Raw genomic sequence first — 15,357 nt, forward strand, 5'->3', positions numbered from 1 at the left:
CGTTTTTGAAGAGACCGTTGTGACTGTTACGCTCTAGCAGAACAATTTTGTCAGTGAGTTTAAATATTGTACTTTGTTATATTTACAATAATAACATATTTTCAATTTCTTTGTTAGCAGGTTGTTGATATCAGAGAGGAGATGCCAGAGCAGACAGCCAAAAGGATGTTGAGCCTTCTTGGTATCCTTAAATACAAACCTCCAGGAAATGCCACGGACATGTAAGAATCTGATCAAGTATTGCTTTCTTAGAGCTGTGCTTTAATATCCAAACCTTCACAGTCAGTCTTCCTGGCAATGCCTGTTTTCCCTAAGTCAGTGGCCTCAGAAAATCACTGAATTTCAAAATAATCTTGAATTCTTAATGTTCTTTTGTCATGCAGGAGTCTTAAGTGAGTCAGTTCTTTCTCTTAATCAGAAAAGTCAGGCAATTCCATGATTCCATTTTATCATTTATCTGCCATCCTAGACAAAAACAATGACTTAAACCTGTCCAGTCAATGAAGTGAAGTATTTAGGCTGACTGTACTGGTTACTGGTTCCAAAACAACCTCCCTGTATATTCCAGTGATACATTAAAGGCCCAATTTTATGATTATTGTTAATGTGCAGACTGACTTTAGATTAACCTTGGTTTTATCTTTTTTAAATAGTCATGGAAAGCAATCAGGAAATTGTAAATTGGATTTTGAGCAAATGTTACCTCTTTTCAAGGTTTACTTATAAGCCTCTGTGTGTGTGTTTATTTTCTTTTTATAGGAGTAACTTTCGTCAGGGTCTGGTGATTGGAAGTAAACCTGTAATTTACCCAGTGCTCCACTGGCTTCTTCAGAGGACTAATGAACTGAAGAAAAGAGCATATTTAGCTCGTTTTTTAATAAAACTTGAGGTACCAAGTGAGTTTCTTCAGGATGAAACCGTGGCTGATACCAATAAACAGGTATACAATATATAAATGGTATTTTTAAGCTATCCGTAGTGGATTTCAAGGTGCACACTTTCAAATATATATTGATCTCACTTTAGTTTATTTGCTGTCTCCGTATTTCCAGTGGCATCAAAAGGTAATATAGTTATCAACTAATGTTCAGCTGTAATCACTTATGAAAATATTGACTTTTGCACACAAATACCTTTTTGGTGATAGAGTATGTGGATAGAAAAAAAACCCCTGAAATTTGGATCTTAGAATAATTATTACTTAAGAATTGTGGTGCTCGCTTTGGCAGCACATTTACTAAAAATTGGAATGACACAGAGAAGATTATCATGGCCCCTGCGCAGGGATGACACGCAAATTCATGAAGTGTTCCATATTTTTTACTCAGCTATAAAAAGAAAGGAAATTGAGTTATTTGTAGTGAGGTGGATGGACCTAGAGTCTGTCATACAGAGTGAAGTAAGTCAGAAAGAGAAAAACAAATACCATATGCTAACACATATATATGGAATCTAAAAAAAAAAAAAAAGGGGTTATGAAGAACCTAGGGGTAGGACAGGAATAAAGATGCAGACGTAGAGAATGGACTTGAGGACACGGGGAGGGGGAAGGGTAAGCTGGGATGAAGTGAGAGAGTGGCATTGACATATATACACGACCAAACGTAAGGTAGATAACTAGTGGGAAGCAGCTGCATGGCATAGGGAGATCAGCTCGGTACTTTGTGACCACCTAGAGCGGTGGGATAGGAAGGGTGGGAGGGAGACACAAGAGGGAGGAGATATGGGGATATATGTATATGTATAGCTGATTCACTTTGTTATAAAGCAGAAACTAACACACCATTGTAAAGCAATTATACTCCAATAAAGATGTTTAAAAAATAAATAAATAAATGTGGGTTGAATAAAAAAGAATTGTGGGTAGATAGGATCCTGGGCTTGGGACTGCAGAACACTTTGTTGATCAGTTCTGTGACTGTATAATTTGTCATCAAAATCAGAGAGGAAAGGGGTTATAATAATTACACTGGAGCAAAAGGTATAAATTGACAGTATGCCAGGTGAATTGGTACATGTGAGCACCTTCAAAGATTGTGTGTAGACAAAGAAGCCAAGCTTATGATATCAAAGGATGTTCCAATCAGGCAGAAGGTAGAGAAAGGACCAGGAATTTGCAATTTCAGTGTACTTTCCTCTCCAGAGTTTTGGGGTGATACTGGGTTCTGGCCTTAAGGTCTTAAAGCTCTTGACTACTCAGGATTCTGGCTGGTCTGGCTCCTGGTCCTGTGATTTCAAAGCACATTGCTGATCAAAGACTATGGAAAGAAAGAATTTAGGCTTAAGATTTCAAAGAACTTTGATTTAAAAGAAAAAAATTTGCCTCTGTTTAGCATTTGTGCTTTTGTTCTATCGTAGGTACGTAGACCGTTCTGTGCCAGTTTGTTGTGAGTAGCCTGTCAATCTGTCTCTCCCAATAGATTATGAGATCTATGAAAACAGGTATCATGTCTTATCCATCTTTGTTTTCCTCCAGAGTTTGGTAGGGTTGCTTCTATATGGTATGTGCTCAAAATTTGTATTAATTGAAACAATCAACTAAATGTTTTTTCATCCATGTATTTTGTTATTTTTGGGTAGCCATAGCAGTCACTCAAAATAGAGTCAGTATTGATCCCTTAAGACATTTCTAGGGTTGAAAGATTTATGCAAATAATTATGTCAAACGTTACAGTAGATGCCTTGAGAAAAGTACAGCAGAATGATACCACTGCAGCCCCTACCTTTGAATGCTTTACATAATGTAAGAAATAGAGAGGTGTAAATATGAAATATTTTATCCTCCCTACCCTCCCACATCAATAAATTTGATAGAAACCAATTCCTCTGGAGGAAGGTTATTTTATTTTATTTTTAAAATAAATTTATTTATTTATTTGCCTGTGTTGGGTCTTCGTTGCTGTGCGCAGGCTTTCTCTAGTTGGGGCGAGTGGGGGCAACTCTTCGTTGCGGGGCTCAGGCTTCTCGTTGCGGTGGCTTCTCTTGTTGCGGAGCGCGGGCTCTAGGCACGCGGGCTTCAGTAGTTGCGGCATGCGGGCTCTAGAGCACCGGCTCGGTAGTTGTGGCGCATGGGCTTAGTTGCTCTGCGGCACGTGGGATCTTCCCGGACCAGGGCTCAAACCCGTGTCCCCTGCACTGGCAGGTGGATTCTTAACCACTGCACCACCAGGGACGTCCCTGGAGGAAGGTTATTAATAGGCTTTTACTAAACACGCCCAGCTAATTATTAATGGAAGGATTAATAATAATAAAGACATGTTTGTCCTCGAAGCATGTTTGAAGTATATGTATAAAATGACTTACACATTTAGCCATTTAATAGAGAGCCTAATAAAAAATGAACATTGTCTTTCTGAATGAAGAGTTTTAAATGATTGATTTACAGACTTGCAGAATATGATCAGTCAAGAAAAAATATTATTAATTTTCTGTCATTATCCACAAAAAAACCTATTTTTAAAAAATTTTGGATAAGAGTTGTGATTTTTTTCATTCCTTTAACTACTTTTTATTGAACACCTGTATTGGTTATTCACTATGCTAGGCCCTAGGAATGTAGAAGTCTCCACAAGTAATATGATTCTTATCCTCCTGACTCTCACTGTCTAAATGAGGGAGACAGACAAGTAACTAGCAATTATAATTTTATATGATATTTACTCTGATATCATGATACTCTGATATGGAATAGGTACAGGGCTAGAGAAGGCTTCTTTGAGGATAGTGGTGTCTGTGCTGAGACCTGAAGGATTAATAGGAGCTATACTGGCAAAGGGTGAGGGAGTCATAGAGTATTCTCAGAGGGAATAGGGTGTGTAAAGTGAAGGTGGAATATTCCAGGGATTGAAAGAAGATCAACAAAGCTAGTGAATGGAGTGTTGGTTAGGGAAGTAACCAGAGAAGTCTTTAGAGGCCAGATTATATACACCAACTTTTTTTGTGTCCTATATAAATGTTAAAGGATATATTTAAATACTGTTCTATACCGATTAAGTAATCACTTTAAGTTAATAGATAACCTGATTAAGAAAAGCCTACTGGATCTAGTCACTAGTTTATAATTTTTTAACTTGTTCTTTTAGTATGAAGATTTGATGGAAGCCTTTAAAACTTTGCATAAAGAATGTGAGCAGCTCAAGACATCTGGATTTTCTACAGCAGAAATAAGAAGGGTAAAGGAAAAAAACATAATAACCATTTTTTTTTGGACTTGATTTAAATTTAGTATGAGTCTTAAGATTATGTGGAAACTAGTGATAGCAAATGGCAAATTTTCTTTTGTAGGACCTTTGCTGATTCTTTACTGAAGAAATTAATGAGGCCAGGGTAAATTCATAATTAGTTCTTATGTACTATATAAACCATTACCATGGATTAAAAGCAATTAAAATTTGGGTCTTTATCTAATATATATATATGATATAGAAAAAAATATATATGTGTGTGTGTATTTGGGATCATGCTATACATAATTATTTGTTTTTTTAATCATTACATGTGAATATATTCCCATTGTTATCTTTCTGCAGTATGATTTTTCGTGACTAAATTAATATTAATTAATTATTAATATTAATTTAATATTCTATGGTATGGATAGTCTAACAATTTTTGATGTTTTGTTGTCATTTTTTGCTGTCATAGATAATGCTGCGATTATCTTCTACATAAATTTATTTGGGGGTACCTGCGATTGTTTCCTTAGAGTAAATTCCTAGAAGTAGAATTGCTTATTAAAGCATATGAGAATTTTTAGGACTTTTGATGTATGTTACTTAGTGTTCTCCAAAAAATGTCTTTATATTCTTGCTAGGTGTGTAAGTTCTTTCTCTAAACAATTGCTAATTCTCACTTTCATGGATTTTGTATTTTTAGAAATCACATCTTTATCTTCTCATTCAAACAGGAAATATTAGAAGTTGCTTCCTCAGGGAGGCCTTCCCTGATTCCCTAGATAGATTAGTTCCCCCCAGTTCTTTCTGTTTCATAACACTCATTACACTTATGATTATTTTAATGTCTGTCTTACCAACTGTATTTAAACCCAGTGAGGGCAGGGACCATGTCTACATATCTTGTTCACCACAGTATCCCCAGTGCCTATCACAGTGCCCGGCATGTAGTAGGTTCTCAATAAGAGTTTGAGAATGTATGTATGAATGTATAAGAAATGAAAGGTGAACTCACATCTGATGGAAAAGAAAGACCCATAAGTAGATAGTTATCACAAAGTATGGAATAAGAGTGATGTCCATCTACGGTTCCTCCATTATGTCATGTGAGTAGACTAAAATGATAAAATAACCTAGAGTCTGTGACTTTAATTTTATTAATTATTACCAAAGTATTTTTCAACATATTCTTTATAAAGAAGTATGATTAAGCAAAAAATAGAAAATAATTCACTCAAAATGCCATGCTCTAGTGATAACTGCTACTGATATATTAGTGAATATATTTAAACCTTTTTCTTGGTATTGTATTATATATAAATGTTATAATCTGCTTCTTTCAAGTAATGTCATATCATGACTTTTTCTCATGTCATTCAACATTCTTCATAATTTTTAGTGATTTTCATTGTGTTGTGCCATAATTTACTTAATAATCCTCAGACATGTGGGTCATTTCCAAATTTTAGATATAATTGACATCTATGAGAACCTTTATAGATTTCCAGAGGTGAAATTACTGAGCCAGAATGCATACACATTTATTTTAAGACTTTTGATATTGTTCTTCAATATAATGCCACCAGTAGTAACAGTGCCTATTTCCCCAAATCCTGTCAGTACTGACTACCGTATATATTTTTCCTTTTATTATTACTGTGAGAGTTAGCCTATTAGTTTTTTGGGTTAGGAAGGATTTTTTGTTTGTTTGTTTTCACTAGAAACTATTGTGGAGCTGGTTAAAAGACATTTTTGAAATCTTTATTTTTAGAAAGGGAATTGGTTAATTGACAAAACCAGATACAAATTTATGTCTTGAAAACACCATAGCCTTAAACATAATTTTGATGGAAAATTGACAGAATATATAGTTTGGTATTTAACAGAGCAGACGGGATGTCAACAGCTGTTGTTCATGTTTTTAGACCTGTACACTTTCCATTATAGAAGATTTTTGAAAAACCATGTGCCCATATTTGGAATCAGAGCACAAATGGTCTGGTTGGCAACTTTACCTTGCTGCTTTGTAACCTGTTTCAGTTGCTTTTCTAGATGAACACCAAGCTACCAAATAAATTACCCTGCATAAAGAACCCTGGGGTGAGGGGTGGGAATAGAAATGCCCTTCATCCAAAAGAGGATCTTTGTTTCTTAACGCTCTGGTTATAAATGATGGAAATGGTAGATGCATAATCATGTAAAGACCTTACCTGAATTCTACAGACAAAGAATACTTTTTCTTATAACGTCTTCTTGACTACTTTTTAGGATATCAGTGCAATGGAGGAAGAAAAGGATCAGCTCATTAAGAGAGTTGAACGGTTGAAGAAAAGGGTAAGGCAAGAATTAGCACTGTAAGACTTTGGCCCCAAGTCCCAAGGACTTGCAAAGATTTAGGAATGCAAATAAAGATTAAGCAAGGCATGAGTGTACATCGGAGGCTGGAGTCAAATACATTGATGGAAAGGGAATCTCCCTAGGCAGTAGCCCAAAACTTGTTAAGGACCTGGAGTCTGAAACTTTAGTGTCATCTGTAGGGAATACTGTTTACCAAAAGGAAATGATAAATGGATGTTTGAGTCACATGACATGCTAATGTCTTTCTTAAACCTGATAGTAACATATACTATTTATTCCCTCACTGTAGGTGGAGACAGTTCAGAATCATCAACGGATGCTTAAAATAGCAAGGCAACTTCGAGTTGAGAAAGAGAGAGAAGAATTTCTTGCACAACAGAAACAGGAACAAAAGAATCAGGTACCCACATAAAAGTTTATATTCTCATTGGGAAAGAAATAGTCCCTGCTGATCATTCAAATGTAAAGAAGATTTTTTAGAATTGTAGAAGTTTCCCTTTGTTAACATGATGAAATACTCTTTTTAAGAGTATTGTGTGGCGGGCTTCCCTGGTGGCGCAGTGGTTGAGAATCTGCCTGCCAATGCAGGGGACATGGGTTCAAGCCCTGGTCTGGGAAGATCCCACATGCCGCGGAGCAACTAAGCCCGTGAGCCACAACTACTGAGCCTGCGCATCTAGAGCCTGTGCTCCGCAACGGGAGAGGCCGCGACAGTGAGAGGCCCGCGCACCGCGATGAAGAGTGGCCTCCACTCGCCGCAACTGGAAAAAGCCGAAAAAGCCGTTGCACAGAAACGAAGACCCAACACAGCCAAAAATAAAATATAAAATAAATAAATAAATTTATTTAAAAAAGCAACAAACAACAACAACAACAAAAAGTATTGTGTGGCACCAACAGCAAAAACAATACCATCTTTTGGGTTCTATTCCCTGTAGGTATCTATACACTATCTTTTGGCCCCTGCTTAACTCATGTTGTTCCAGCATTACAGAATATCCATTGTAATGTTAAGCAGTAAGATTAACTGCTAATAAAACTTCTAGAATCTCTAAAGGGTGTCCTGAGATTCTGGGGCTATGAAAAAACATCCATTTTATTCCACTGATCATCACTTTACACTTTACTCCATGGGCAAATAAGCAGATCTTGAAAGGCTCAAAATTACCCACACTCCACGTTTTTAGACTTTGCCTTAAAGAAAAAATAATTTGGCCAGAAAGTATTTCTTTTTGTTTTTAATTAATTAATTAATTTATTTATTTTTGGCTGCATTTGGTCTTCTTCGCTGCGCGCAGGTTTTCTTTAGTTGCGGCGAGACGGGGCTACTCTTCGCTGCGGTGCGCGGGCTTCTCATTGCAGAGGCTTCTGTTGTTGCGGAGCACGGGCTCTAGGCACGTGGGCTTCAGTAGTTGCGGTGCATGGGCTCAGTGGTTTTTGCCCATGGGCTCTAGAGCACAGGCTCTGTAGTTGTGGCACATGGGCTTAGTTGCTCCACGGCATGTGGGATCTTCCCAGACCAGGGCTCGAACCTGTGTCCCCTGCACTGGCAGGCAGATTCTTAACCACTGCACCACCAGGGAATTCCCAGCCAGAAAGTATTTCTTGTATTTTATTAAAAATCTATCTTAGGGCTTCCCTGGTGGCGCAGTGGTTGAGAGTCCGCCTGCCAATGCAGGGGACACGGGTTCGTGCCCCGGTCCGGGAAGATCCTACATGCCGCAGAGCGGCTGGGCCTGTGAGCCACGGCTGCTGAGCCTGCGCGTCCGGAGCCTGTGCTCCGCAACGGGAGAGGCCACAACAGTGAGAGGCCCACGTACCGCAAAAAAAAAAAAAATTATCTTAAAACTGAGTAGACTTGTACATTAAAAATATATTTCAAATCAGCTTCATTTCCTACTAAGTGAGCAGTTTAGATGTTTGGCTCTTTTGGAACTTGGCTTGGCATCATAATAGTTACCCTGCAGCAGTAAGCTGCATTGCCCACGCCCTGAATGGTTACTTAGCATCAGTTTCTGATTCCTGAGCCATCATTTCTGAGAATGCTAGCATTCCTTAGAATAAAGAAAACCATGTTGTAACAAGAAAAGCCTGGTGCATATACTTTTCTAACCAGCATTTTTCCTTGATCACCTAATTCAACAAATAACTAAAGAAAAAATGTCTGAAAGCTTTTCTTTTAAGTTTTACATGAGAAGGTATTGAGCGAACCAATTACATTTTGGGTTTAGCTTAGTAATTTCTTTGTTTTTATCATTTGTTCCCTTTACAGCATAATAATTATGTGGAACTTGTATTTTTCATTGCGTGTCTATATGAATGGTAGGTTTCATTAGACTAAGGAAGTAATAGATCTAATTGTATTTTAAAGCTATTTCATGCAGTGCAGAGACTGCAAAGAATACAAAACCAGTTGAAAAGTATGCGCCGTGCAGCAGCAGATGCGAAGCCTGAAAGTAAGTGGAAATTATATTATATGATATAGATGATCACATAATATGATATAAGTCATCATATTAGTGAGAATATTAGTTTAAATCAGTAGTCTTCCTTAATAATGGGAACTACTTATCGTCAAGTGATAGCTCAGCATTTTAGGGCATCATTTCCTAGCTAGTAAGTGACAGCCCTGGTGAAGACATCCTTAAGGGTTCACCTGTGGTTTTTAAATTCCCTTTAAAGACCTGTGGTTTTTAAATTCCCTTTCAGTGTTTTGTCAGAAGGTGAACTAATGAAAACCACCATGGAGAGAGGCTCTCTGGTGTGTGAATGTATAAAATACTTAGAATGGATTTTATGAGAATGATGGATGGAAAAAATGTGAATATTGTTTTAGTGCCAGGGTTATAAAGAAAAAGAGTAAAATGCTGGACCCTTAAAACTGAGTGTTGTTTCATATTTTGGCTTGTGCTAATGACATGGGTATCCCTGGCTCTGCTGGCACATTAGCTTTACATAGAGGATACATTGTTCTGATATCCCAGATTATACCACCAAACCTATCCTAGGCATTTTTTAAGTGTGCTCATCAGAAGGGAGACCATGTAAATTGGAAGAGCAGTAAAAAGTTCTCATTGGTATTGGAGAAATATTTCAATATAAATATCCAGCTATGGGAAGGTTAATTTATCTTTTTCTAGTATTCTGTGAAATTTTATACTCTAAGATATAATATACAAAACGACTGTAATAAAAAAGACAGTCAATACCAGGTGTTGACAAGGATGTAGAGAAATTGGAACCTGCATACTTTGCTAGTGGGAATGTAAAATGATGCATCCACTTTGGAAAACAGTTTGGCAGTTCCTCAAAGTGTTAAACCTAGAATTACCATATGATCCAGCAATTTTATTCTACCCAAGAGAGTTTAAAACATATGCCCATCCAAAAACTTGTACATAAATGTTCATAGCAGCATTGTTCATAATAGCCAAAAAGTGAAAACAACCCCGGTATCCCTAAACTGATGAATGAATAAACAAACTGTAGCATATCCATACAGTGGAATGTTATTCAAGAATAAAAGGAATGAAGTGTTGATACATGCTACAATATGGATGAACCCCAAAAACATCTTAAGTGAAAGAAACTAGTCACAAAAAACATATTATAGGATCCCATTTGTATGAAATTTCCAGAATAAGCAAATCCATAGAGATGGAAGTCAAACTAGTGATTGCCTAGGGTTGGGGAACTGTAGGGGAGGACAGCTGTGCTGGTAGGTGGATGATGGGGGGAGGAGGTGACTGCTAGTGGGTATAGAGGCTTCTTTTGAAGCTGATTAAAATGGTCTAAAATTGATTGTGGTAATCGTTACACAATTCTGTGAATTTACTAAAAGCCATTGAATTGTACACTTTAAACAGATGAATTTTATGGCTGTGTGATAAATTATATCTCAATAAAGCTGTTGAAAGAGATAATACAGTATTTCCTTGATTCTAGACACATGTTCTTTACCATTTTAATTGTTTTTGCAATTGGGATACATCTTATACTTTATGTATGCATTTCATATGGTGTTTGTAATTTAGTCGATGGTGTCTTATAATTGATGGCATCTTAAAATCAAGGAAATATGGCATATTTAATTGATATTTAAGAAACCAGTATAGCACTCCCTATAAAATGTATGGTTCATACGTATTAATTAGTGGCTTTCCACAGAATCTCTGACTCCTCTCAGTCATAAATTCAGATTCAAGCAGTACCTGGACGTTGCCATGCATTTAGTTGTTGGTGTCATTTGATTCTTTATTCACTAGGTTTTCACTTTTTAGGAGAATGTTTAGGACAAAAGAAAGTAATTTTTTAGTGCTTTTTTCCTCCTTAGTATTATATATAGTATATCTTTTTAGTATATGTTCTTTGGGTTTGATGTAGGTTCCTTCACATCTTTACTGTAAAAAATTAAGATAAATCTTCAAAAGAAATTCCTTAAATTATAGCCATTTAAAATTAATATCAATAAGCAATTTGTTTTCATATGTCTATCCTTGCTAAGAAATTTCTAGAACTTAACATTAATAGTGAATTTTTGAAAATGAAGGTAATGTATACAAGAATTGAAAAATTTGGTATGCAGAAAAATTGGTTGATCAGTACAGTTTAATACAACTTAAAATGTTAGCCTGAACATGTGTTTCTGCATTGTCTGTTATCCTCAATTTTATTAGGTTAAATATTTCTTGCTATTATGTTTTAATTCTGGTAACTAAACAGAATATCCAAAGATATTTATAGTATTAGTAATATTTCATTTTTTGTTTGAATTGATAGACTTTGTTTTGCTTTGGCTTTCTAGCCTAAATAGAATTGTTTGGGCCTGGAAATACATAATTATTTAGTAATAAAATGGACAAATAAAGTTGTTCTGTTTTGGCCATCTCTCGAGATATTGGTTTAAAATATTAATGTAAGCAATATGTTAGTAGATGATGCTAAACAATAAAGTCAATTGCGTTGTTATGCAGTCATAGAAGTAACTGGATCAAAACCAATAGTCCATTAATTCAGTGTTTACTGGACATCTGCTACTTGTCAGATACTGTGCTAAGTGCTAGGAATAGAAAGAAAAGCTATTTCTATTAAAGTGCTCACAGTCTAATGGAGAAATGACAAGCAGTGGACAATTATAATGCAGTGTGACAAATACACCGATGGAGCTCAGCACAGGCTCGGATGAGAACAAAGAGGCAAAGAGCACTAAACGCTAACACAGAGTCAAATGGTTTCCTGGAGGTGTGGCAATTGAGTTAAATTAAAGCTGGAGAGGTAGAGGAGTGGAAGACATTCCATGCCAAGGCACAGTGACCTAAAAGAATATAAATGTAGTAGGCTAAGCAAATGATGGAGGAAGAAGTAGAGATAAAAGGGCAGGCTTCTTCTGACTGCTTGTCTTTGAAAAGAAGGCAAGGGAGAGAGTGTGCAAATGATTGAGAAATACAGTACTGTGCATAGATTGAGGCAGCTTAGTGGTCTAGTGGTGTTCACATTGCTGAAGAGTCAGTCAGACAAAGGAAGATTGGAAGATTCAGGAGGAAAAGGTGAGAATTGGTAACAACCTTTCCTGTGTGCTCCCTTTGTGTCCCTGTATTGCACTGAATGTTCTACAGCAATTACCATAATATGTTAATTGTTGGCATATCTGACTCTGGCACAGCTAAACAGGCTAGTCACCAAGTCATAATTGTTCTTTCTATTTTCAGGCCTTAGCACACAGATTACACACAGCCAGCATTCAGTAAACAATCTGTTAAATAGTTGGGAGGTGGGAGTAGAGACCTTAACCCTGCATAGGAAGAAAATTTTCTTTTCCACGGGTAGGAGAGAAATCAAGGAAGAAAAAAAAATGGCTGAAAATATAAAAATAAGGTATTATGTGTGCAATATGTGTTTTTTGTGGATGGACAGGGAGTGGGGAGCAGGAAGTTAAGGAGTTCCTGCTTTGTTGACATCTTTCTGGGAAGCAGAGTCTTAAGGATTATATTCAGCAGCCTAGGAAAAGAGTAAATTAAACAGATGTTCAGTTGCTTCAGGCATTTAGTTTAATAAGGTCCATCGAAATTTTTTAGTAACAACAAATGGCTTACAAAAAATTTCTATTTGCTTAAATAACATAAAAGTATTTTTAGTATAACAGTGTAATTTGTATTTTTTCAGAGTAACAGCTGTGTTGTAAAATATTCACTTAAGTTAATTCATCTTTACACTCTACATAGTCCTGAGATTTATTATGTAAAAGAAGCTACTCACTCAGTTGTAATAGGATCAGTGAGACGTTTTCAGAGGGTTTTTAATCAAAATGTTTGCGGAGATCTTAAGTGACCTTATATTTAATTTCACCAGGATTTTCAAAGATAATTTTTTAAAAACTGCATAGAAACGTGTCCACTTTTCATAAGTTAAAATTTTTAAGAGAAGAATTTAAAATGTGGTGGAAACTGTTTTTGTTTTTTAATAGCTTTACTGAGGTAAAATGGACATACAGTAAACAGCACGTTTAGAGTATACACTTGATAAGTTTTGACATACATATACACTAGTGAAACTGTCAGCCTTAATCAAAATAACAAATATATCCATCACCCCTAAACATTTCCTAGTGCCCCTTTGTAATATCTCACTCCTGTCCCTCTCTGCCTCTCTAACCCACCCCAGGCAACCATTGATCTGCTTTCTGTTACTATAGATTGGTTTGTATTTTCTAGAATTAGAAACTTTTTTTAAACAAGGAAAGTAACATTTAAGAATTTTAAATCTTTAAAAACATTTCAGATTTTGATTTCTTGCATCTCTGATTACATGCACTATGTTTAAGAACTTGAAGGTGGAAAAACTAGTCATCTAATAGCCAAAGAAGCCAGGTTGTAGAGTTAATCGGAGACCATATAGGAATGTCTGCCTAATTATAGTGTGATTCAGTAAACACTTTCTTTTCTCTTCCTTTCCCCAGTCCCTAAAAAAAGAGGTGGAAAATTGTAGGGATGAATGGAAAACTCGTGAATTTGCCATTAATAAATTTTTACACATTAATATATGGTTAGCACAGCAGAACTAAAAATAATTTTAAGGCTTTGGCTGAGATTTATTATGCAATCTACGTACGCAGATTACTTAAACCGGAAATCCAGTGTTTTAAAAAGTCAAGCCAGAATTTGTAAATGTGTAATGGAAAGATCTGAAATAAACTTTTTAAAGCTCTCAAGGCTGGGAATTTATAACAAAACCATTATTCACTGAAAATCTGTATATGTGTATGTTTGTTCACTCTGCCAGAATAAGAAAACTTAAATCTTAAAAATGTAATTTAAGTTGCCACTTAACTGTAAACTAATAATTTACAAAATCAAAACTACCAAACATGGAAAACTGAAAGTGTTTATGAATGTAGATAATTTCTCTTTTTCAGATTTTAACTTGTACCTTTAGTAGTATCTTCATTGGTTTAAAGCTAAAAATGATAATGTATTACCATTTATGAAGTATTAGAATAGAAATATAAATTGCATCATAAGTACTGCAAAAGAAGAATAAATGACCAGTTATAGAAGAAATAACCTGGATTAGATTTCATTTGTGTTGTCATTTGGTTCATAGATTCCTTAAATACTTAGGTGACAAAATATGACCCAACAAAATATTTGGCACTGTAAAGGTTATTTTTGCATATTGTGGACTGTAAAAGAATTAGGTGGTAATTTGGAAATATCATAATATTACTTTTTCTATAATTTAAATATTCATCTATGTAAATTGTCCTTCATTATCACTCTAATTACCAGCAAAAAATTTCAGTGGCCAATCTTCTATTGTTCTATACTAGGTATTATACAGAATGCTTTCAATGGATATGCCATACTATCCAGGTCTTATGTTTTAAAATGTACAAAGCATCACTTTACCTACTGTCTTGGGCTGAATATTCATGTATTTTATTTTTGTAGGTTTAATGAAGAGGCTAGAGGAGGAGATAAAGTTTAACTCATATATGGTAACTGAAAAATTTCCTAAAGAATTAGAGAACAAGAAAAAAGAATTGCATTTTTTACAGAAAGTGGTTTCAGAGCCTGCTATGGGTCATTCTGATCTTCTTGAACTTGAATCTAAAGTAAGTCACAATCATCTTCTTTTTATAAGCTTCCAATTTTACCTCATCCCCACTCCTGTGAAAATTATGTGAACTGCTTTCTATAGTGTCCTACTCTTGACTCTTAAGTTAACCTGTGCTAAGAGCTGACAGCTGTTATGAGGAGTTGTTCTTTATGAGAAATTATAGCACATAATGCTGTCACTTAATCCACATGGTGTTATAAAAACCTAGTCAACTGATTAGGAAAGTGGGTAACTTGGATATATAAATTAATGTATATGATTGACTCATAAGTTTATATATTCATAATATAATAATTTGGTTGACAATTTTTTAAATATCATAAATGTGATTACTTTTTATTTCCAAGAATAATATTGTAGCAATTTTGTATTTAAAGCTAATGTTTTTTATTAGCTTTTTATGCCTGCTTTGGAATTACTAAACTTTCTTGTAATGCTCATTGAAGCCTGGTATCATAACATTTTTCTTCCCTAAAAACACTAATCAGATGTATATTTTTTAAAATAATAATTAAATATCATGAAAATTGATTGAAAATTTTTGACTTTAATATGCTTAATAGCCACTACAATTAAATACATAATTCTAATGATTTTATTCTTTTAGTTTATGTATAGAAATTAGTTGTGCAAGTCAGATTTGGCTCAGTTTAATGTTATAGGATTAACAGGAAAATTCTAGTTTTTTCAAAGGATAGTTATACTGAAAGCC

At 35.3% G+C, this 15,357-nt stretch overlaps 1 protein-coding gene across 7 annotated transcripts in view; it reads left to right on the top strand.

The window, feature by feature from the left end:
- IFT81 (intraflagellar transport 81) overlaps window positions 1-15,357 on the top strand; it is a 192,638-nt gene that overhangs the window by 112,379 nt on the left and 64,902 nt on the right. For 6 of the 7 annotated variants that reach the window (XM_081253180.1, XM_081253178.1, XM_081253182.1 and 3 more), the window contains 7 exons: window positions 118-221; window positions 760-940; window positions 4,083-4,172; window positions 6,441-6,506; window positions 6,820-6,930; window positions 8,902-8,986; window positions 14,477-14,640. In XM_081253180.1, the coding sequence (XP_081109306.1) occupies window positions 118-221; window positions 760-940; window positions 4,083-4,172; window positions 6,441-6,506; window positions 6,820-6,930; window positions 8,902-8,986; window positions 14,477-14,640 (801 nt within the window). The remainder of the gene's footprint in view (window positions 1-117; window positions 222-759; window positions 941-4,082; window positions 4,173-6,440; window positions 6,507-6,819; window positions 6,931-8,901; window positions 8,987-14,476; window positions 14,641-15,357) is intronic. The other variant, XM_081253181.1, reaches the window with a different exon arrangement.

Source organism: Mesoplodon bidens, assembly GCF_964165515.1.
Source record: "Mesoplodon bidens genome assembly, chromosome: 13".
NCBI lineage: Eukaryota > Metazoa > Chordata > Mammalia > Artiodactyla > Ziphiidae > Mesoplodon > Mesoplodon bidens.